This window comes from Plecotus auritus (genome assembly GCF_963455305.1).
Source record: "Plecotus auritus genome assembly, chromosome: 5".
Lineage (NCBI taxonomy): Eukaryota > Metazoa > Chordata > Mammalia > Chiroptera > Vespertilionidae > Plecotus > Plecotus auritus.
The window spans coordinates 75,802,816-75,827,625 of NC_137776.1; the positions used below are offsets into that span (position 1 = coordinate 75,802,816).

Below are 24,810 nucleotides of genomic sequence, written 5' to 3' on the forward strand. Positions count from 1 at the left end.
ACTAAACAAAATAGCTCCTTGAAAGTAATTTTAACCTTAATACTGCAAGCAACTTTTATATCAAGAGCAAAGAAAACAAAGGGTTTTTTTGTTATTTTTGAGAATTTATGTTTCTAGCAGTATAATTATCAGGAAAATTAAAAGTAATCAGATAAAGAAAATTACAGATATTTAAAAATGAAATATTAGAAAATGGCTTATTAAAACAGTAAGAGAGACACAAATTGTTCTCATATTTACTACACAGAAAATTAGTAATAGTTTCACACTTATTTCGAGATAAATTTCGCTTTTCTATTAAGACACTTACACATGTTGACCCTAAATATAGTAACATCTCTTGTTTTATAAAAAATATACTTGATAACTAAAGTCAATAGGTAACAAGAACACCTACTTTTTAATGAAGAATCTCAGCCTGTTTTCTGGTGTTTTAATAAAGCTGAAAAATAATGGCAAGAATAAATTGATTTTCATAGTCTTTAAATTCTGCTTCCTCATTCTCCATTTGCAGTTAATGATCAGTGAAATGATAGGACATTAGATGTTTAACAGAAAATAAGCAAATAAACAAACAGAAAAGAGGCAAAGCACATGGATAATCTACAAAATAATTCACTTATCAAAAGGAGTGCTTATGCTTTTGAGAGGGTAAAGACAGAAGCAATGGGATAAAACCTGGTTAGCAGTTAGATTATTTCATAGCCTATTTGAAAAGTCAGCCTTTGTTTCCTTATTTATGTGAAGAATCAACTGAATTTTCACTTAGGTATTATATTGCTGCAATGTGCTAATCACATTCATTCACTTTTTGCTAGGGAAACCATTTCAGTGTTATGTTGGCATTTGTGCACCATTAATTGATTGTTATTATCTGCATCCTAAACCTTTCCCCAAATAACTCTGCTACATAAAATAATCTACTTAAACCACCACAACCTTCCTGTCATGGAATATTCACTCATATCAGAATCTTTCAGCACAGCACTGTTATTGCTGATATGCATGCACTTGAATCAGCTGTTCTGTGAATCATAAACAGAATTTAGGACATTTTACACAGGGATCACCAAATCTTTTCTATAATGGCTCAGGTAGTAAATATTTTAGTCTTTGCCTATTGCATCTATCAAGTCCACTATACTATATATCCTCAAATCATGACTGTGTTCCAATAAAATTCTATTTATAAAAAATGGTAGTGGACAAGAATTAGTATGCAGGTCATAGCTTGCTGGTTGACCCCTTACTAAAAAAAAGTACATAGAGACACATTCTAAAGGAGCTATAATCCTGAATAATTCTAGATGCCCTAGTTCCAGTGATCATCAAATTTATTATGATACAAAGTTAAAAAATAATGGGGAAAAGAAAAGGCCAATGAATGAAGAAAGAAACCATTAATTTTTAAATTATAGTCTTTGGCCCTCGCTCAGATATATATATATTCCATATGTATATCCTTATACATATTATTTCTACATAATAACTAGAGGCCTGATGCACGAAATTCATGCAAGGAGCTCAATCCCCTCCACCCTGGCGGCCCGGGGGCCTCTGCCACCTCTGCTGCCTCTGCCTTGGCCTTGGCCCCCACTTCCTCGGCTTCGTCCAGACTAATTAGAATATTACGCTTTTATTATTATAGATGCCCTACATTAAAATATCAAATTAAATCATGTCATCTTTAAATTCTTTTTCCAGTAAATATTTGATGCCCACTGTGAGCCAGGCATAGTGTTAAGCCAAAAAATAAATTCCAAATGTGATATATCCACATTGCAATCTATTTTACTTAATATTTGACATCTAACATATCTGTTAAGGAGATAGCTTAATTTGAACAGTAAATAGAAAAAAAAATCTCAATTTTAGCCAATTTGATAGATTAATACATTCTGGTCACTTGGATTTAGATAATGTAGAATTCCATCACTCCCATGATATATTCAATTCTAAATGAAATGCTCATGGTAGAGTTCCAGATATCAAAACTTAACATTTTAATAAACTGAAAACAATGCTTTGTTTCATAGTTTTCACTTTAATACTTTAACTTACTGGGGGATACTTAGTATGCTAAATTGAAATTTTTTTTTCAATATACTTTTTGAGTGTCTACATGTCTATGTGTTTTTAACACTAAATACATTTTTGTGTTAAATATAATTAAATGTATGCTTAGGTATCCATATATTATTTTCCATTTCCTTCTATTCAACTTTTCTAACTGACCCAGATAGTAAACATTAAAGATTTCAAATATTTTCTGTTTTAATATTAAATTTGCCACTAAGTCCCATGTACTAATAAATGGTTTTGATAGTCTCATGCAACACTTTCTCAGGATAATTTTCAGCAAGGGCAACATATGGGGATAAAAATAATTTATTGGAATAGGTGATAAAACACACACACACACACACACACACACACAAATACAAATGCCATTGGAAGTGTGTTGAGGTAGGAGGAAAGGAGGGACAGTGAGAATAATAACCAAGAGATATGGCATCTAAAATCTATATGACCTGTGCATGGTCAACGTCCAATGGTGAGAACAAGTTGATTTAAGAAGTAGGCCCTAGACTTGACTTCATTGTTAATTAGCAGCTGAGATTATTGTACCATTAGGTAGGCACAGCCCCTGGGGAACCCATCCCACATTACATGTGGAAGAGCAGGACAATAGACCCCCCTGACCCCAACACAGGCTTTAGGCCAGCAGCTCAAGGGCTAAGGTAGGTTTAATAAGCACCAGTCTCCTGAGGATTTCTAGAGACCAGAGATAGCCTATCTTCCTTTGGAGAATGTTAAGGGTCGCCGCAGACAGAAGCAGGCCAAGGTTATGTCCAGACCCTGTTGGTAAATAAAATAACTATTGATTGATATGCTGCCAAACCTAATCTCAGTCGTTTCGGGGCAGGAGGAGAATATCTAAAAATCTGGAACAAACAGCTGCCATGGGTGCAGGAATTAGTCATCCGCAGTGATTCATTGCAAAGCTAGGAACAGAGCAAGGACTGACACATGGTAATTATAGGAAATGAGGGGAAGCTTTGCAATACCTGGTGGTTTTTAGTTTTCAAAGCATTTTACAGTGAATGATAAATTATAATATAAACTCCATTAAAACAATTTTTAAAAAGTTTTTCTCCCCAGATTGGTCTTATAATTTAAATAATTCATTATATTTGCCATACTATTATTAGCTATTTTCTCAGGAGGGCTTTAACATTTCTTAGAAAACAAAATATATTCTGACTATTTAAAAAACAACATATTTTTTGCAATCTTTATTTTCACATTTTTTAACTTTAGGAGGAAAAAAAAAAGCCTGTCTCTGTACAGTTGCTAGTCTTTTAACTGCAAATCTTTAGTCACCGTGAATTCATTTAAATATTGAGATAAATTCCACCATCAGTTGCCACATTTTCTCCAGGGCTCTGCATTTATTTATTTATTAGATTCTCCAAATTGTATGCATGGTTTAAATAGCTGCAGGGCAAAAATACAATAAAATTGCACTAGTTGAAAATATAACCAGCATCAGCAACATGAAAACATAACAGTAAAACAGCATGAGCATATATATATATATATATATATATATATATATAAACATAGTCATCATTTTAACACTCCATTGGGACAAGCTGTATTACAAAGATAGATTGTGTGCCAAGCCTGGAAGCTTAAGCAACTGGGGCTCTGGGGAACCACCCAGGCCTGGAACTCAGGTTGGAATGGTCATCACAGGCTCCTCAGAGAAATGCAGCTTGTCACCCAGGGGAAAATCAACAACCGTTAATGGAAGCTTATTTCATTTGGCTAGGTTAAGGAGAAATACAACTCCACGATGGTTTTCTGTTTTTTTGGCAGAAGACAACATTTCTAAACACCAATACATACCCAAACCCAATAGACATTAAGAAATAAGTTTAGGATACTTTTAATTTGTTGTGAAGGGGTGGGATGAAAAGAGGGGAAAAGAAGAAACATAAAAGTGTGTGTGTAATAGTCTACCTCACTTTAGTATAAACTTTGAATAGTCAAGTGAATGAAATAGATGCATATATATATATATATATATATATATATATACACACACATATATGTGTGTGTGTGTGTGTGTGTATATATATTATATATGCATTATAAATCTAAGGAATCTTAGAGATGTTTCCCCTTTCTATTAATGGTTTAAATGATTCAAAAGTGATCTATGTAAACTGGATATCTAAGCATATCTGAATCTAGCTGAAGACCTTCTTTCTGGAGTCCCAGTTGCCTTTAGGGTTAAATCCAAACCATTTAGCATAGCATACAAGGCCATTCAAGGTCTAGCCATGGCCCCCTTTTTCATTTTAACTTTATCCTCTCTTGGCATCACACACTACACAAAATTTTATGACTGCTGTTGACTTTGTTCAAAATATATTTTGTTCAATGCCACTTTTCCCTCTGTCTAACTCTTAATCTTGATTCAGAATTCTCTCTCCTTATCCTCTGTCATAGAATTCCTGAGGTTCCATCTGAATCCCCGTGTGTAGTTTTCCTTGTGCATGTTCCCATGATGCTCTCTCCTTCCAAAGCACTCATGACATTGCTTTTGTAACTGAGAGCATTGCCTACTCACCTATATATCCACTATTTTATGATCTTTTCAAAGGCAAACAGTACATCTTTTGTTTTTCACCTGGACTCCAGTGGAAGCCATTTCCTACTTCCACTGAAGCATCATCACATTCATTTTTCAATATAAGAACCACTGAGAACTTTTCATAATATAGATTAAATTATATCATCATAACTCCTGTTTCAAAACCTCCAGTAGACAAATACCACTGAACTTTTCTTGTCACAGGTGTTGATAAGGCTGGAAAGATCCAGCCCCTGCCTCCTCTCAGATCTCCATTCACTCACACAGCCTCTCTCAGGTCCTTCTCTTTCTGCCTGCTCTTGTTTTCAACCTTAACTTGTGGGGCTGATTCTTTCCCTTCATTTTCATCTCATCTCAGATATTACCTTCTCAGAGAGATCTTTCTAATCACCCTTGTTAACATGTCCTAAATACATGTCTCTTCCTATGATCATCATGGAGGATGTTTCCAAAATATTTACATTTCTTCCCTGTCTCTTGGGACACAATAAAATTGTACTTCCCAGAAATTTGTGGTTAGGTGGGACCAACATGATGGGGCCCCACCCAATGTGATTAGCTTTGACTAACCAATCGTGATCAGAGCAGACATAGGTTTCTTCCTCTGCAGCATTCCTCTGATCCATTTTCTTCATAGCACTTCCTGCTTCCTGGACTACTCTAGTTCATGTGCTTCTATAATTATTTATTAAATGCCTACATGCTTCTTTCTCCCCTCATGTAAGTTCTGTAAGAACAGGAAAGTCTCTCTCTATCCTAGTGCTTGGAAAATGCCTGAAACATTGCAACAAATATATGTTTAAAGAGCAAGTGAAGGAGTCATTGAGGCCAATATACTCATCATAAAGATCATGAAACTAATTTGGCATCTCTCTTCCCCTAACTAGTTGTGTAATCATGGGTAACATTTCTCAACCTTTCTGATCCTTTAAACCTTTCTTTTTCTTCCCAGGCAACCAATTGAAGAAACAAGCCCAAAGAGGGTAGACTGCCTCATGTGACTTGAAATTTATTGAGATCTTTTCATAAGAGACAACTTTTTACCATTACCTAACAACAGAATAAAATAAATATTATTAGAAAAGAAATAAGCTAAACAGCAGTATTTACACATTAAAAAATAAATTAGTTTATAAACACTTTCTATTATTATATGAGCTAATTATTAAAATTTTCTTTTATCCTTGAGCCTCTGTGACAAAGGCCTTACCAGAAGTTAATAATGGTACAGTTGTAGAGAAGGCAGGTGCTGCAGTAATTATGAGAGCTAAATCTCATCTCTGCTACTTGTTATCTATATAACTACAGTCAAATTGTTTTGTAAAATAATGAAATCTTGCCATTTGTAATAGCATAAATGGACCAGGAGGATATTATGCTAAGTGAAATAAGTCAGTCAGTCAGAAAGACAAATACCATACGATTTCACTTATATGTGGGATTTAGAGAACAGTGTAAATGAGCAAACAAAACAGAAACAGATTCATTGGTACAGAATGCCAGTGGGGAGGGTGTTGGGGGACTTGGTGAAAAAGGTGAAAGAATTGAGTATAGATTGGCAGTACAGCATAAGGAATCCAGTCAATAATAATGCAATAACTATGTCTGGTGTCAGGAGGGTACTGGAAATATCAAGTTAATACTTTGTGAAGTATTAACCCTTAAGGAGCAATCAGCAGGGACCTGAGGGTATGCCCTCCCCTGCCCCCATGGGGCTTGACAGGGGACCTCAGGCCACACCCCCCACCTGGCAAGGCTTGACAGGGGACCTCAAGATGTGCTTTTCATCCTGGTGCTGGGCTAGGGGACCTCAGGCTGCTCCCCCCGCCCCAGTGCCAGGCCGGGGGACCTCAGGCTGCGCCTCCCACCCGGTGGGGCTTGATGAGGGACCTCAAGGTGCACTTCCCGTCTTGGTGCTGGGCTAGGGAACCTCAGGCTGCTCCCCCCACCCCAGCACCAGGCCAGGGGACCTGAGGCTGTGCCCCCCTGCCTGGCGGGGCTTATCAGGGACCTCAGGCTGTGCTCCCCACCCAGCGGGGCTTGACAGGGGACCTCAAGGTGCACCCCCAGTGCTGGGTCGGGGGAACTCAGGCCACGCCCCCCGCCCAGCGGGGCTTGACGGGGGACCTGAGGCTGCGCTCCCCTCCCGGTGCCGGGCTGAGGGACATGAGGCTGTGCCCCCCTGCTTGGCGGGGTTTAACGGGGGACCTCAGGCCATGCTCCCTACCCAGCAGGGCTTGACAGGGGATCTCAGGCTGTGTCTCTCACCTGGCAGGGCTTGACACGGGACCTCAAGGCATGCCCCCCCACCCCATCTGGGGGACCTCAGGTCATGCCCCCCCCCCCCCCCCGTCCTGGCGCCAGGCCAGGGAACCGGAGGCTAAGCTCCCTGCCCGATGCGGCTTGACAAGGGTGGGACTGGCTGGGTCTGGATCTCAATGGAGGGGTGGGGGTGGCCTAGTCTGGGTCTCACATGATTTTGAGGTGCATGTGGGTGGGCGGGGACTTGACTCTGGGTCCCCCTTTTAATGTGCATGAATTTCGTGCACTGGGCCACTAGTTATTTTATAATTTCTGTTTCTGTGAAATGGGGTGGTCTCAATAAGCACTTTCATTTATTTTTTAATCAAACTCAGAAGTAGATAAGTGATCTTTTTTTCACTGGGTTTTAATTCATCTAATTTAATTAATTTGAATCTTAAGCAAAATTATATGCCATACACATTCCAGGTATATGGCATAGAGATAAAGAGAGAAGTGTGAAATTGGTCTTGGCATTTCTTTTGGAATCTACCATAAGAGTCAAGAAAAGCTCTGACTCCCTTTCTCAGGAAGAAAAATACAAAGCATCATGTAAAGTTTCTATTTTATAAATCCTTACAACCTACCCATTAATTTCTTGAGTGTACAGACACCAGAATCAAGGACCTAATCCTCCATAGCTTTTTTTCAAAATAAAGTGAATCTTAAAGAAAATTAGGGGCATTAACAGCCAAAGTATAAACAGGAAAGCAAGCCAGGTTGGGGAGGATAATATAACAGAGACCAAGAGGCATATACATTAGTGATGTGTGTGTGTGAGCATTACAAACAGGAGAGTAGTATCACCATTTAGATTTGAGTGTTTATAATGGTATATTCTTTTTCCTTCCTCAGACTCATTTTAAAACTATTGCCATCTGGTTATTTGTGCTGCCCCTTAGTAGGTGGTATAACAGCCCACAGAGGTTTAGACATGGGTGGCTTAAGAAGAAAAAAACAAAAAAAAGAAAAGCCTTAGGGAAATACCACATTTTAAATTTATATGATATATGTTTATTTACAATAAGAAAACAAATGAGCAGTTTCACCTATGAATCATAAATAGATAAACCAAACAAAGCAAATAAAATACAAATGGAATTTTTAAAAAATGTATCAGACAACAGCAGCATATTCTCTCCTTTCACAGGTTCTGCTTTGATATTTGTGACTACAACTTATTTTGGGCTGTAAATAACATTGGGCTAAAAAAAACTAGTCCTCTAGATATATAGTTGACATACTGCTGAATCAGGAGAAGTGACCCTTTCCCCAAAACAACAATTTATCTGCTGTAAGCCTCTTTTTGAATCAGATGAATCTATCTAGATTTCTGAGTTTATATAATCTTCTTCTTGAGAATTTCCCATTATATCATTGAGATGGATAAAGAACATGATTTAAAAGAAATAGACCTTTGAAACCAAATCTGGAATATGTGCAGAGTCAAAACATTAATCTTACAATAATTAGATAAAACATGGAATTTTTTATTATTATTGACATTTTTGAGGTAACATAGTTCCTAAAGAAATAAAGAATGGGTAGAGGAATAGAAATTGTTGTAAAATTTGGTATATGCTATTTAGTTTTACTTAAGGTAATAAAGTGTTTTCTAAATTTTTCTAAATTAGATAATTTTAAATGTACAGTATGTTGTTTCTTTTTAAAATTTCAATGCATACCACTATTCTGTTTATTTATTCACATAGCCCTCTGAATGTTTCCAGAAATAATTTAAGCTATAACCTGGAAATATTAGAGGTTATAAAGAGGAAGGATTTAAACAAAGGCAGAATAATGATGAGTAATATAAGTAAATCTGAGAGTGAGATTGGTTCAAACAAATACATATCATGAAAAAATGATCCATATAGTTGGCTCTAAATTCTAACAAGCAATTGAAAAGATAGAAGCATGGTGAGTTTGAGGATTATTCACAAATATCAATAAAAAGGACTCATAGGGAAGAAAACCTAATTTTTACAAGAGAGTAAAATTAATACTAGCAATATTGAAGCAAGAGTGAACCAAAAATGTTCCACAGCTTTCTAGAAGTAATTCAGAAACAAAAGAAAATGTAGTGAGCAGTTGACCTATTGCCCACTTCTACCAAGGAGAAAAAATGTGCTAGGGGGAAAAAAACCAACAATAGAAATTAGTATATTTTTCTTTTCATGATTATAGGAGGCTGTGAATACAATTCGGCCCAGCCCCATGTAATGTAGGTAGCACTATTTCTCTGCAAGGATGCTAGTCCAAAAATCTTACTTTTCAAGAAACTGGAAAATCTAGATTTTTTTGTTTTTGTTTTTAATGTCACCCAAGGATATTTTTTCATTGATTTTTTCTTCTTTTTTTAAGAGAGAGGGAGGGAGGGAGGAAAGGAGGGAGAGAGAGAGAGAGAGAGAGAGAGAGAGAGAGAGAGAGAGAGAGAGAGAGAGAGAGAAACATCCACGTGACAGAGAAACATCAATTGGTTGCCTCCTGCACAAGCCTCTACCAGTGAAACCAAAATGTGGGATGTTGAGCCCGAGTTCATTGTCTCACAAAAACGAAGAATGAAGTTAACAAATACAGTGGAATGGAAGTTTACTGGGAGAAGCCAGTCCTGGAAAAGGTGTGTCTCGGGTTCCAGGAGCAGCCTAGTGTCCAGAGCTTCCCTTTCATGCTATAGTCAGGAGTAGTTTGGCATCCGACTACAGGAAGGGAAAGTAAAACCCAAGAACCCAACTAGTAGGAGTCACTAAGACACCCCAACTGGCCAGGTAAGGAAGAGTGTGAGCCAAAGGCATGAACTTTAAAAATGTATGGTTATTGCTAAGGCAGGCAGCTTGCAGATATCCAATCCCAAGGATGTTGCTAAGGCAAAATTCTTTGAAAGGACCAATCAGGAACTAACAAGCATATGTACAAAAAAGCTTGCGAACTTCCTCCTCTCTCCTGGCACATCCCACAGTGGAGACCTGGTGATCCTGTTGCAGGGAAGCACATCCCTGTTCCCACATGGCTTATGGCCAGGTGGGCCTCCACACATGGACTAATAGACTTGAATTAGCTCGGGTCCCGCCCTATCTACCTAGCTTCCGTCTGTCTCCTCTCTGGGACCTGGACTGGGATCCAGCCTGCAATACAGGTACCTTTAAAAGGGAAGTCAAACCTGAGATTTGGCCTGAGGGCTGACTCTCTAACCAGTGAGAAAAACTGACCAGGGCAAAAAAAATGTAGAGTTTTTAAGAAAATTTTCAGAATTTTAAAAGGTCAATAGTGTATTTGCCGAATTATATATACTGAGCAGCAGATTCAATATATAAGATGCCAGTCTTCACTTATTTTAGACAAAGTAGAAAAATTGATAGGCTATACTTCCCATTATTATTTTAAATCACTGAGTGACAATTACCTGAAATACAATGTTTATATGTTATTGGTGAGCTCACACTGCAGGTTATAAAATTCAGTAGATCTAAGCTTGTTTTGTTTTGTTTTGTTTAAGGAAGGTTAAGTAGTAGGAGAAAGAACTGAAGACCATTCACTGCTGCATGGAAGGTGGCTTCTTCACCATAGATTTACTTAGCTCAATGGATCTTGGAACTCCATTTGATTATTCTCCTTTCTTTTTCCTGAACACTGAAATCACATGATTTTCAAGTTATCTTTAAAAGAATACTAGGCTTGAAGACGTCACAATTATTTTTTTAATTATTATTTTTTTTTCAATTACAGTTTACATTCAATATTAGTTTGTATTAGTTTCAGGTGTACACCATAGTAGTTAGACAGTCATATATTTTACAAAGTGTTCCCCCCAATATTTTCAGCACCTACCTGCATCAGACATAGTGATTGCAATATTATTGACTATTTTCCCTGTGCTGTACTTTACATCCCTGTGACTATTTTGTAACATTAAACCAACTTCAGCATCCTTTACCACTGTAGTGGTTAGGCCATCCTGTTAAATTGGGTACTCTGCAGATACTAAATTAAATATAGTGGGAAGTTGCTATATCACATTTCATATATATCTTCCAAATGTGCAGAGACTCTACCATCTTTATTGATTGTGTGTACTCACTCATTTTGTTTAATCAAGAAGTCTATATATCCAAAGTCAGAAGGGTTTGGATAACTAGGAAAGTAGAAAAAAGAGTTGGCTGGTTTTGCAAGGTATTTCATAGCCAGCCTAAAGTCAGGGCCTTCTCTGTAAACTGGGTGTAATTATTGTATTCTTTTATAAAATTTTTTTTAAAAAATATATATATATTTGCATTTATTTCAGAGAGGAAAGGAGAGGGAGAGAGAGAGAAACATCAATGATGAGAGAGAATCATTGATCACCTGCCTCCTGTACTCCCCACATTGGGGATTGAGCCCACAACCCATGCCTGTGCCCTGACCGAGAATCAAACCGTGACCTCCTGATTCATGGAAGGTGGCTTAACCTCACTGAAGCTTAACCACTGAGCAATGCTGGCCAGGCATTATAAGTGTTCTTAACAGAGGTTACTTTTGGAAATTAGTTCAATATGTTTTCTCTAAATTTGAACTCCTATTTTTTACCAACAGATTTACTCGTGCATTTTTGCTTCATCGAGGATATTTTTATTTTTGGTTATTTGTTATTTCATTACTATTCTAGGAATGAATACTTGGGAAGTAGTCAAGAGTCAAGGCAATTTTGAGCACCTTTATAATACTGTACCACCAGACATTATAGTTGTTGAATATCTTTAAATTAGGAAAATATTAGGAACCAAACTATTTATATCATAAGCATTAACAGCATTACAAAATTGTGTAGTTATAATAATAATTTACAGATATCCAGTTTATTTCTTACAACTCTGCAGAATCTCAACTTTCCAGGAGAACAAATAAAGGTCTTAAAAGATTAAGTAGCTGCCTTTATGATATAATTGTTATTTTTAGCTTTGACCTAAATGATTCTAATCTTAATTGATAGTGATGTAATCCCTATCAAACCAGCACATTAAATAATAGATAACTCACATGAATCTGTTTCAAATTCATGATAATGTTATAGAATAATTGCCATTATAGATATGTAGATTAACTGCTGGATTAGCTATATAAGACAATAAATTTATTACATTAAAACTCATGTATAGGAACATATATTCTAAAATATTTTACAACAGAATTCCAAGATGCTGGCTACTTTATATTTTTATTTAATAATTTTTATTTATTAAATAAAAATTTAATATACTGCTAATTACAGTCAAATTATTCAGTTGTACTATGAATTATCTATATCCCCAACATTTTTATTTCCTTATTCTTGTTTAGAATATTTTATAGAATATAGAATATTCTTGCTTACCAGAATATTTTAATCTATATTTTTAGTTATCAGGTTTTGAGGAATATGGTTATCTGAGTACTGTATAAATTATTAATTGATAAATTGACTTTGAATATATAGTGCCTCATTAAATTCTTATGTGTCTGCTGTGATTCTAGATTTACAATCTTACATCCTAAAGAGTTTGTGTTTATTATGGGGTCTTTTTATTTTCAAATTTTTGAGTGTTGTTCTTCAAAGGTTTTATTAGCCAGAAACTACGTATTATTTACTTAGTTTTCTCATAAGAGTTCAAAATAAATTAACTAGAGAAGTGTCAAAAGATCAACCAAAGTCAACATTTAGAGTAGAATGTGAAACCTCTTTTATGTGTCAAAGAGAATAGCCTTTCAAAGATCTAATTTTTAATACATTAATTAAAATTACAACAGAATAGTCACACATTATCTTACTTGTTCTAAACTTTTTTTAATGTATGTGACATTTTCAGGAACTCTTTGGGAGATAAACAATTTTCTCTTGTTACTAATGTTTCTGAAATGAATCTGAAAATACTAGAGAGTATTATAGCTATTAAACAACTGTTTAATAAAATGTAAAATATAAAAAGTAAATATACTCTCTACCATCATAATAATGTTTAAAGAAAAAAAATATTATCAAGGAAAATAACTTCTCTTCTGGCTTCTCCCCTCTATCTCTCTCATTTCTATTTAAGAGATTCGTTCTCCTGCTGGTTGTAATGGGAATGAATTTCAGTGCCATCCTGATGGAAACTGTATTCCTGACTTGTGGCGTTGTGATGGGGAAAAAGATTGTGAAGATGGTAGTGATGAAAAAGGCTGTAATGGCACCTTACGATTGTGTGATCACAAAACCAAGTTTTCCTGTCGGAGTACAGGTAAGCAGAACATTGGGTTCAGCATCTACAATGGCTTCTCGGTTGTAGAATCCTTTTAGCCCATCCTCAGTCTATTTCTTATCTTTGTAAGAAGTATTGTTGTGTTTCTTCTAATAGGTTGTTCACATTCTATATGTTACAATAATAGTTAACATTTGAAAATATATTTTTATTGATTTCAGAGTGAAAGGAAGAGGGAGAAAGAGATAGAAGCATCAATAAGAGAGAATAATTGTTCTACTGCCTCCTGCTCTCCCTCTACTTGGCATTGAGCCTGCAACCCGGGCATGTACCCTAACCTGTAATCAAACCATGACTTTGTTCATAGATAGATGCTGAGCCACACTGGCCAGACATTATAGCTAACATTTTTTAGTTTATCATTGTTCTAAGAGTGTTCTCTACATGAGCTTACTTCATCATGCCAAATCACAATGAGAAACTAAGGCCAAAAAAGTTTTTAACTTGCTCAAGTTGAAAAATGCCAAAAGAAGTTTTAACTTGCTGGTTCACAGAACCTGTATGGCAGAACTGAGAGTTTAAACCAGGCAATCTGGATTCAGGGTCTAGAATATCAGAGTCCAGCAGGAGACCAACAGCGAAACCCATGGACATAAATACATTCTCACCACAAAGTTTAATGAAGATGATGAGAAAGGAAAGACAAAATTATTTACATTTTTTTCAACTAGTTTTCTAAATATGATTGTGCTATTGCTGGATTCCATTAGAATGAAGGTGATGACTGTCATTCAGACCTTTGATTTGTTTTGAAAGAGTTGCTAAGGTTTTATTTATTTCTTTTATGAAGGTATTAATATTATTTTTCCCTTTTGTTTTCTTACAACAGTAGGGTTCACCTGACATGATTAACTTACTTCCCTCTCTATACCAGATGATTGAGTTGAGGATTAGAGAAAAATAGATCACAATAAACTATTGTGGTATAATTAGTGAAATAGGTAATATCATCCAAGTAACCTATGGAAAGAATTTTCTATGGATTTCAGGATATGTTCGTGAATCATCTCTGAAATTTCTTTTCATTGTGAAATTGCTTTGAGTTGCTTAAATTATGAACTCTTAGAGATTTATTTTGCTCTCTATTAAGTATTTGAAGCAAAAGGTCAGACAAAAGTTATCACAGCTGTGATTAAGCAAACACTCTGGAAACCACATGGTCCATGGGCATTCAAAGTTATAAAAATGAATTGTGTGTGTTTTTTTTTCTTAAACACATATTCTGGTTACAATTAAGCATTCAAATAAGAAACAAAAATAATATAACCTAACATGGACATAGAGAAATAAATATTTCTGATGACCATTCCTGGTGAGGGAGTTGTGTTTCCAAAATGAAAAATGTTCCAATACTGTTTTTCACAATTATTTGATTCTTTTCAATTGTTAAATAAAGAGTCTTAGTTTGGAGGTTATCACTTCTATTTTAATCTGTAGTTTAAGTATAGTAAAGCACAATGTTTCAAACTATTTATGGAGCCATAATTTGCAATTAGTATGCATTTTTATAATAGACATTTATGAATATTACAGACATTAAAATGAACTACAGATATAAGCATTGGATTATAAATATATGCACATCTATAATCTTTTTGATATTTAAAATTTTACTTTAATCAAATTCTCACTTTTATAAACTAGCAGACCTTTAAACTACCCAAGATGTTGAATTGAAGTTCATATTTATTTTCAAAGATTTCTAAATGCTAGCTTGAGCATTTAAAAGTCAAGGTAATCAACTTATATTGGTGGTTAAAATGTCTTTTCTTTTATACATAATAACTTGCCTCTTATTAGCATTAAAATATACAAATGCTGATGTTTATTGCTATAAATAAGAGGTAAATGAAGTTAAAGTACAATGTAACCATTATCATTGAATGTTTGTGATATCTTCTACTCTCAAAGAACATATTCTTTTAAAAAAAATCTTTATTGTTGATAGTATTACATAGGTCCTCCTTTTCCCTCCATTAACCTCTTTCAGCCTGCTCCCACACCCCCATTCCAGGCTCTCACCACCCCATTGTCTGTGTCCACAAGTTAGGCATATACGCATACAAGTTCATTTGTTGATCTCTTCCCACCCACCCTCCACTTAAAAGAATGTATTCTTGATCAAGAAATATATCCTCCTACATCCAGTCTCTCACACCCCAGAACAGATATTTGCAGTTATATTTTAGTTAGTGAATGGGGGGAAGAAATTTCAAGTCTACCATTAATGGAAAAGATTTTTAGAAATGCCACTCTTCATATTCAAAAAGGAAAAACAACATTAGGTATTATATAGTGATAGAAAGGTCATGAGCTAAATAATTCCACAGCTGTTGATAGGAAAGTAAATTTGACACATCATGCCCATGTCTAGAAATCCATTTAAAGGAAAGCAGGAGTGTATAAAAATATATGTACAAAGATTTTCAATACAGCATTTTTAATAACATAAAACTGGAAATAATGCACTGCCCATTTATAGGGGAACTAAATAATTACAGCTCATTCACACAATGAATTACTTTAATGTCATTAAGAAGATTTAAGAAAAAAATGCATATGAAGATGGAATTGTAAATTCATACTTTAAATCCTGTCTCTACTGCTAAAACACATAGAGGTGATGATAAAATATAACAGGAAAAATGAGAGATGTGTAGCCTTATTAACAAACAAAATATATCTCTGATTAGCAGATATAAAACAAAATAACAAATGGTGAGCTACATTGAAGCTGGGTGCTGCTTTGGGTTGGACATGGAGGCCAGGAGAGATGAACAGGTGTTCAGATCTGCAGTTGTCCATGTTCATATCTGAATAGAGGGAATAGGTGACTAGAGAAAAAGAGGGAGAAGCTCCTACTTGTACAGTCTCCTCTTTTAATTGGCTCTCTTTCCAAGAATGGTGATAGATTGGCAGTGACCCCATATACCTTTCGCTCTAGATTCCTTTGGAAAAGCCATATGCATTTCCAGTCAGGGTAGGGTTAGGGTTAAGGATGATATGATCTTTAGCAAAATAATGTAACAGAACTAACTGACAGACTTGGTGATTTAACTCTTGACAGTGGTTTCATAAACATTCTATTCTGTTCTGATCCTTTGTGTAATGAAAATCCACTGTGAGCTTCTGTGAGTGGCAAAGCATTATTCTCTTCTATGTTTAGATTGTTTTGTTTTCCTTTCATTATTATAGCAGTAAATACAAAGTGAAATGTTGAATTTAATCATTGTTAAAAATCTATCTGGATAATTAGAACTAAAAATATCCTACAATGGAATAGTGATTTTGTTAGAATTATATGATGAATTGTGTATGAAGAATTTCTAAACACAGCACTATTTTTTTCTTCCTGTAATCAACCCCATGGAATACTTTTATTTATTTCTGACAAAAATAATATGGTGAGCTCTCCGTTGCCAATGTGCTGTAAAGATAATACAATGCTTTGCATATTGTTTATTATAAGCCTTGTATATTTCTCTTTGGATTCTTCCCAGTGGCAGTTTTAAACCCTTTGCTGCATGCTTATTCTTCTCTCCCTTCAATCCTGTCTCTAAAGAAGAATACTCCCTCCATACTGTCCAGAAGGGCTCTTCTATAGATACTGATCCTTTGACCTTCTACTTCTTACGAGAACTTAGTCACTTTTCTTGCTTATGTCTTCAGTTTTATTCTCTACACAAATTTTTCTTCTTCTCTATAAATATACCTAGTCCAATTACTGCACAAACATTTTATTAGTTTTCCCTGTCTCCCTTCTTCCCTTTATTAAATCACTGTTGTTGTACATTGAGATGCCTTATCTCTCACTCATTCCTTCATTGTTTGTAATCTAACATCCAGTCCCGTCTTTAATGGAAATTGCTGTTTCGGTGGTTAACAGGAATGATATTTCAGTTCATACTTTTCTCATTCTTGAGTCCTGGTCTACCATTTATTAATTATATGAGTTCAAATAAATTATTGAACATCTCTAAGCTTCAATTTCCTGATCAGTAAATTAGAGATGATAACAATCAATATAATATATAAAAAATGCCTAGAACAGTACATGCTTAATGAATGATACCTTGAAAGATTAATACTTCACTCTGACTTCTTTTTCTGCAGCACATGTCCTCTCCTTAAAACCTTTTATTCTTTTATTACAGTTTTATTTATTTTTATTTTTTTAAAAAAATTAATTGATTTTTAGAGAGAGAGGAAGGGAGAGGGAGAAAGAGAGAAACATCAGTGTGAGTGAAACATTGATCAGCTGCCTCCTCCACTCAAGCTATGGGAGATCGAGTCAGCAATCCAGGCATGTGCCCTGACTGGGAATCAAACCGGCAACATTTGGGTACAAGAGTCACATCAGACAGGGCTTTTTTTTTTTTTTTTTTTTTTTTCCAATTGTATTGAGAAATAATTCTGTACATCACTGTATGAGTTTAAGGTACACAGAATGAGAGTACATATATTGTAAAATATATTTTCATACAGATAAAATTAAAAAAGAGGAGATATCTTCTTGTTATGAGAACTCTTAGAATCTACTTTCTTAACATTCCGATATATCATACAGCAATTTAATTATAGTCATTATAATCTTTTTAATTGATTGGCTGCCTCCTGCATTCCCCCTACTGGGGATCAAGCCCACAACCCAGGCATGTACCCTTGACTGGAATTGAACCTGGGACCCTTAGGTTCTCAGGCTGATGGTCTAGCCACTGAGCCAAACCGGTTAGGGTGACACAAAGTTTTCTTTAATTATTCTTTGGGGGAAGGGACGTCACACTTCCACTCAACTAAGAGAAACATTTTTATCAGCACAGAAGTCTTTTATTTTTCCCACTTCTCATGCCATGAATTCACAGGGAATGGGTTCCAGCAGCTCAGGCTCCTTTCCATTGGTTCTCACACAGTGTGCTTTTCTGGATGGAGCAGGCTGACGCTTTAATTGAACCCAGGTGCCTTTCTCTTTGGCTTCCTTCTTTTTCTGATCATTTTCCTTCACACGTTTCAGGAAACTCTCGGCTCTTAGAGTGCTTAATATGCTCAATACGTACATTAATTCTCTTGGCAAGAATCTTGCCCTTGACTTGCTTATTCACAACAATGCCCACGGCATGCTGGGTGACATTGTAGACTCTTCCAGTTTTGCCGTGGTAATATTTGTGGTCATTCCTTTTAGAACAGTGCCCATTCCCTTGATGTCCACAATATCACCTTTCTTGTAGATTTGCATGTATGTGTCCAAAGGAACAACTCCATGTTTTCTAAAAGGCCTAGAGAACATAAAGCGGGTGCCTCTCCACTTTCCCTTTTTGTTAGTCATTTTGTCGAATTACTGGAAGATGGCAGTTCTGGCCGAAAGGCCATTATAATCTTACTAGAGGCCCAGTGCATGAAATTCGTGCACGGGGGAGGAGGGGTCCTCTCAGCCCAGCCTGCACGCTCTCCAATCCCCAGGATTGGCCCTAAACCAGCAGTTGGACAACCCTCTCATAATCCTGGACTGCTGGCTTCTAATCACTCACCTGCCTGCCTGCCTGGTCATCCCTAACTGCCTCTGTGCTGGCCTGATTGCCCCTAACTGTCCCCCCCCCCCACTGCCAGCCAGGTCACCCCTAACTGCCCCCTCCCTGCCAGCCTGGTCATCCCTAACTGCCCCCCCTGCCAGACTGGTCACCCCCAACTGCCCCCCTGCTGGCCTAGTCACCCCTAATTGCCCCCCCCTCTGGCCTAGTCACCTCTTACTGCCAACCCCTGCTGGTCAGGTTGCCCCCAACTGCCCTGCTCTGCCATCCTCATCACCCCCAACTGCCCCCCTGCTGGCCTGGTCGCCCTCAACTTCCCCCCTCTGCTGGCCTGGTCACCCCTCACAGCCCCCCTGTTGGCCTGGTCACCCCACGCAGCCTGCTTATTCAGTCATTTGGTCGTCCCTCACTAACCCCCCTGCCGGCCTGGTCACCCCACACAGCCTGCTGTTCAGTCATTTGGTCATCCCTCACTAACACCCCTGCTGGCCTGGTCATAGGCAGCCATCTTGTGAGGGCATGACAGTCAATTTGCATATTACCTCTTTATTATATAGGATTATAACGGGAAGTTCTTACATTTTGACCATTTTCCTATAATTACCCTCTCACCTCTGATCTCTTTTTCTATAAATTTAGTGGGATTTTTTAAAACATTCCATATATAAGTGAGATCTTCCAGTATTTTGTTTTTCTCTGACTATAGTCACTTAGCATAATGTCCTCAAGGTTCATCCATGTTATTGCAAATGGTAGGATTTCTCCATTTTTTATGGCTGAGTAGTACTCTAATATATATATATATGTATTTGTATATATATCATTTTCTTTGTTTAGCCACTGATGGACCCTTTGGTTGTTTCCATGTCTTGGCTATTGTAAATAATGCTACTATGAATGTGGGGTTACAGATATCTTTTCGAGTTAGTGTTTTTATATACTTTAGATGTATTCCCAGAGGTGAAATCAATGGATCACATAACAGTTCTCTTTTTAATTTTTTGAGGAACCTCCATGCTGTTTTCCATAGTGGCTGTACCAAATTTACAATCCTACCAATAGTGCACAAGGGTTCTCTTTTCTCCATAGCCAAGCCAGCACTTGTTATCTCTTGTCTTTTTGGTGATGGCCATTCTAACAGGTGTGATATGATATCTCATTGTTGTTTTAATTCATATGTCCCTAATGACTAGTGATGCTGAGCATCTTTTCATGTACCTGTTGGCGATTGGTATATCTTCTTTGGAAAAACCTATTCAGGTCTTTTGTTGTCCTTAGTTTTTTGTTGTTTTAATATTTAGTTGTATGAGTTCTCTGTGTATTTTGGATGTTAACCCTTTACCAAATATTGCTTTCCCATTCCACAGGTTGTGTTTTTAATTTGCTAGTTATTTCTTTTGCTGTGCAAAAGTTTTTTCATTTGATGTAGTCTACCTTGTTTATTTTTTTAATTTTATTGCTATGCTTTGGGTGCGATTTCCAAAGAAATCATGTCAAAGAGCTTTTTTTAAATGTTTTCTTGTAGGAGTGTTATGGTTATAGATCTTACATTTAAGCCTTTAATACATAGTGAGTTTGTTTTGTGTGTGTGTGTGTTTTTTTTTTTAATATATTTTATTGATTTTTTTACAGAGAGGAAGGAAGAGGGATAGAGAGTTAGAAACATCGATGAGAGAGAAACATCGATCAGCTGCCTCTTGCACACCTCCTACTGGGGATGTGCCCGCAACCAAGTTACGTGCCCTTGACTGGAATCGAACCTGGGACCTTTCAGTCCGCAGGCTGACGCTCTATCCACTGAGCCAAACCGGTTTTGGCTGTTTTGTGTGTTTTTGAGTGGTGTAGGATAAGAGTAAGGTTTCATTATTTTACATGTGAATATTCAATTTCCACAGAACCATTTATTGAAGAGAATGTCTTTTTTTCCATTGAGTATTCTTTGCTCCCTGGTCAACTCTTCGTTGACCACATATGGTTGGGTTTATTTCAGGCCTCTCAGTTCTGTTCCACTGGTCTGTCAACCTGTTTTCATGCCAGCACCATATTCTTTTAATCACCACAGCTTTTTCATACAGTTTGATCAAGAAGTGTGGTACCTTCTGCTTTATTCTTAGCATTGCTTGGGCTCTTTGTGTTCTTTTGTAGTTCCATATACGTTTTATGAATTTTTTTTCTCTCTATTTCTGTAAAGTATGCTATTGAAATCTTTTTAGGGGTTGCATTGAAATTACAGAAGGCTTTGGGTAGTATTGACATTTTAACAATATCAGTTCTTCTACTCTATGAACATGGAATACCTTTCTATTTATTTGTGTCTTCTTTGATTTCTATCATCAGTGTTTCATAGTTTTCAAAGTAGAGATCATTCAAATCAATAAAGTTTTATTTCTGTGCATTTTATTGCTTAGGATGTTATTGTAAATGGGACCAATTTCTTTTTCAGAAAATTTATTGATGGTCCAGAAACCTTTTCTTATGAATTCTCACATTAGATTGTCTTCTTTATTCACTTACCATTTAGATTTCTTTTTTGTTTGTTTTGTTTTATGATCATTTACCCTTCTTCCTCTGCCTCTTCCTTTTACATAATTTAAAAATATTTTTTGAGTACATAATATGTATCAGGCATTGCATAAATTTTTCTCTTAAGTTTTTTGTTTTTTTGTCTTGCTCTTTCTCATCTTTCTTCAAGGTGTCTATAACAAACTTTTCTCTTCCAAAAGTTTCAACTATCACCTCCTGGTAAACATCTCCAAAATTTCTGTCACTGAAAATTGGCTCATGTTTCAAACATTTTTTTTCAATGCTATGCTAAATATTCTTCTTTCTCCCCAAAGCCAGAAATTCTTCCTCATTTCTTATTTCTGTAAGGGACATATTCGATCTTCTAAACATGGGATTTAAAAAGCACTTTTGACATGCCTAACTTGGGATTTAAAAAGCACTTTTGACATGCCTAACTTGTAATCATTTTCCAAGTTCTACTAATGCTACCTCTACAATTTATCTAACATCACTCATTTCATTCTTTCTATTCATATAAAAGCCTTAGTTTAAGCCTGCATTATTTCACAATAAGAGCATTGTGTGGTCTACTATTTTCTCCTGGCAATTATTATCTTTAGTCCATTATATACACAACTTTGGCTTTCTCTTATTTCATAAGCTATAACCTGAATGCATACCTTCTCAAAACCTTTCAATGGTTATCCATCGTCCATAAAATTTAAGGGCCCTTCTTGAATTAGTAATCAGCATTTTATAAACTATGGCCCCCAAACTGCCTTATTATTGCTTCTGGAACAACTATGGCTCTTTCCCATCTTTATACATTTACATAGGGGTTACATTTTATGTATGGGTTATATTCAGCACATAAAGCTAAAACTGCCTATGTTCAAATTTACTATAGAAAATCATCCATAAAACTCAGTATACATGCTTCTTTGTATATGGTCCTCATGAAAATTTGTACTTAAAACTACATTATTAAGAAAATAATGTTTAGCATAAGATAAAGCATACATATACAAAATATAAGTTTATAGTGGATCCACTTAGAAATGGAAGAGCAACAAATTAAGGAAGAGTTGATTTACTTCCACCATCAATGCCCTGACACATTTCCATTGAGTAACAGGATTAATTATCATGCTATTAAACTGTCCTTTTTCTCTCTTTTTTTGCTTTACTTATGAACCCCAAGAGGATATAGATTTGAATGTTAAAACAGCACACAGAAGACAGCTTTCCATATATAATGCTTTTATTTCTCATGCTCATATGTGATATTTATAGCCACCTCTTAAAACCCCTTTCCAAATAATATCTTGGTAAATTTTATGTCAACCTTCCAACACACATACTTTCTACCTCTGTGAAATTCCATAGCACGCTGTGATAATTATATTACTTGTATTATTTTTATATGCTCAGTATTACAATGTTTGTCACTACTAGACTAATTGCTCCATAGGGTTAAGAATTTTTTATTTCTTTCCACATTCTTTGGCAACTAGGCAAGCACATCATATTCAATAAATATTTACTGAATTAAATTGAAGCCAAACATTATTAAAGAAATATGTATGTGGCATTAAAGGTTAGTAATGTAAAAATTAAAAGCTTGCAATTTAAAGGCCAGTATTTTAAAAGACATTATAAATATATTATTGAGCAAATTCATTAGAATTTTCTCAAAGATTTATTTCTCTTTATACCCATATTTTTAATATTAACTGCTAGTCATATCCCAGAAGAGAAGTTATACCCTGTTATACCCTGTGTTGTCTTTTAAGATAAAGCAAGTCAAGCAATTTACAAATGATAGCTCTATTATTTTTAGTAGCCACACAGTTTTTATAGAGAAAAGAGAAACTATTGAAGAGATCATATAAATGTATTTTGGGAAAGCAGCACATTTTCTAAGGATGCCTAGAAACTCAGTTTTCCTGTAGTTGTTGTGGTGGTGGCTTTTTAACTAAACTGTATATTTTAAGGAGACACAAATCAAAATAGTCCTGATAATGTCTTTTGTGTGTGTGTGTGTGTGTGTGTGTGTGTGTGTGTGTGTGTGTGTACATGCAATTGTACTAGCTATCATGAAACCAACATGCTTATTTTTGTTACTTCTGTTTGTTGTTTATGCTGTTGTTACTTGGCTATTATTCTCTTTCTCAAATGGCAACACTACAGTTCTCATAAGAGTTTTATACATATAGTTGTCAGGTTGAAAACCTCATTATAAATAAATCAGAAACTAATAGAGGCCCGGTGCATGAAATTCGTGCACAGGGGTCGGGGGATCCCCTCAGCTCAGCCTGCACCCTCTCCAATATGGGACCCCTCGGGGGATGTCCGACTGCCTGTTTAGGCCCAATCCTGGGGATCGGGTCTAAACCGGCAGTCGGACATCCCTTTCACAATCTGGGACTGCTGGCTCGTAACTGCTCACCTTCCTGCCAGCCTGATCACCCCTAACCGCCTCTCTCTGCCACCCTGGTTGCCCCCAACTGCCCCCCTCTGCCAGCCTGGTCGCCCCCAACTGCCCCCCCTGCCAGCCTGGTTGCCCCTCACTGCCCCCCGCCGCTGGCCTGGTTGCCCCACGCAGCCTGCTGTTCTGTTGTTTGGTCATCCCTCACTAAACCCCCTGCTGGCTTTGTTGCCCCACGCAGCCTGCTGTTCGGTTGTTACTGTGAGGGTGTCCTGACCAATTTGCATAATACCCTTTTATTAATATAGATTATATAGAACTCTACTTGATATAAATACCTAGTATTATTTTCAGCATGTAATGTTTTTATAAAGAAGAATTAGTAAAGACAAAGTGAACTACTTGGCTATTTGAACTTATTTGTGCACATTTAAAATATATTTTTAATATTGGTTTTTAAATATTGGATATTTACGATTTCTATAACACATTTTAATATTACTAATCTTTATTTTGTTTTAATAATAATACTTTGACATAAGTCTCAAGTTTCTTATTTATAAATGAGGGACCTAAAACAAGGAAATCTATAATAATTATTTTTTCAAGGTGTTAAGGCCAAAGACTTGACTATGTAAGGATTTGTTTTGATATAATCAAGTAAAAGTCAACATTATTTAAGCATATTTACTAAGGTCATTTGCTTTGGGGGTTTTACCCAATTTATGGTCATGAATTAGAAATGTAATTAAACATTATATATACCTGGTGCACCCTCATATCTATATTTTTATAAAAATTAAAATCTAACAAAAAAGAAATTAGAGAAGCAGTGACATTTCAAACAAACCTTGAAAAATCATTGGGACACAGGAGCTGTTTAAACATGTATTTTATCTAAACTGTATATTCATATGTATTCATATATCTGGTAATACAACCTATGTTAAAGTTATTAGTCATTTGAATAAACCCTTTTTCACTCAGCATTCAGGTTAAGGATGGAAAATAGGTTTTATTGCTATTCTGACCTTAAAAGATTGATATTGATTTATGGGTGAGTTTATTGAAACAATTCTAAGACCACTCTGAAGTCAGTGGTTAATATGTCATGATGGATAACTGATGTCTGGGGGA

General features: G+C 36.0%; 1 protein-coding gene and 1 pseudogene across 3 annotated transcripts in view; one reads left to right on the forward strand and one right to left on the reverse strand.

The window, feature by feature from the left end:
- The window catches only part of LRP1B (LDL receptor related protein 1B), a 1,782,191-nt gene that overhangs the window by 1,090,880 nt on the left and 666,501 nt on the right, over nucleotides 1-24,810 (forward strand). For both annotated transcript variants that reach the window (XM_080670835.1, XM_080670834.1), the window contains exon 21: nucleotides 13,012-13,194. In XM_080670835.1, the coding sequence (XP_080526961.1) occupies nucleotides 13,012-13,194 (183 nt within the window). The remainder of the gene's footprint in view (nucleotides 1-13,011; nucleotides 13,195-24,810) is intronic.
- On the reverse strand, nucleotides 18,059-18,538 carry LOC308249402 (large ribosomal subunit protein eL21-like; annotated as a pseudogene). The gene has a single exon. The product of its transcript is annotated as a large ribosomal subunit protein eL21-like (transcript).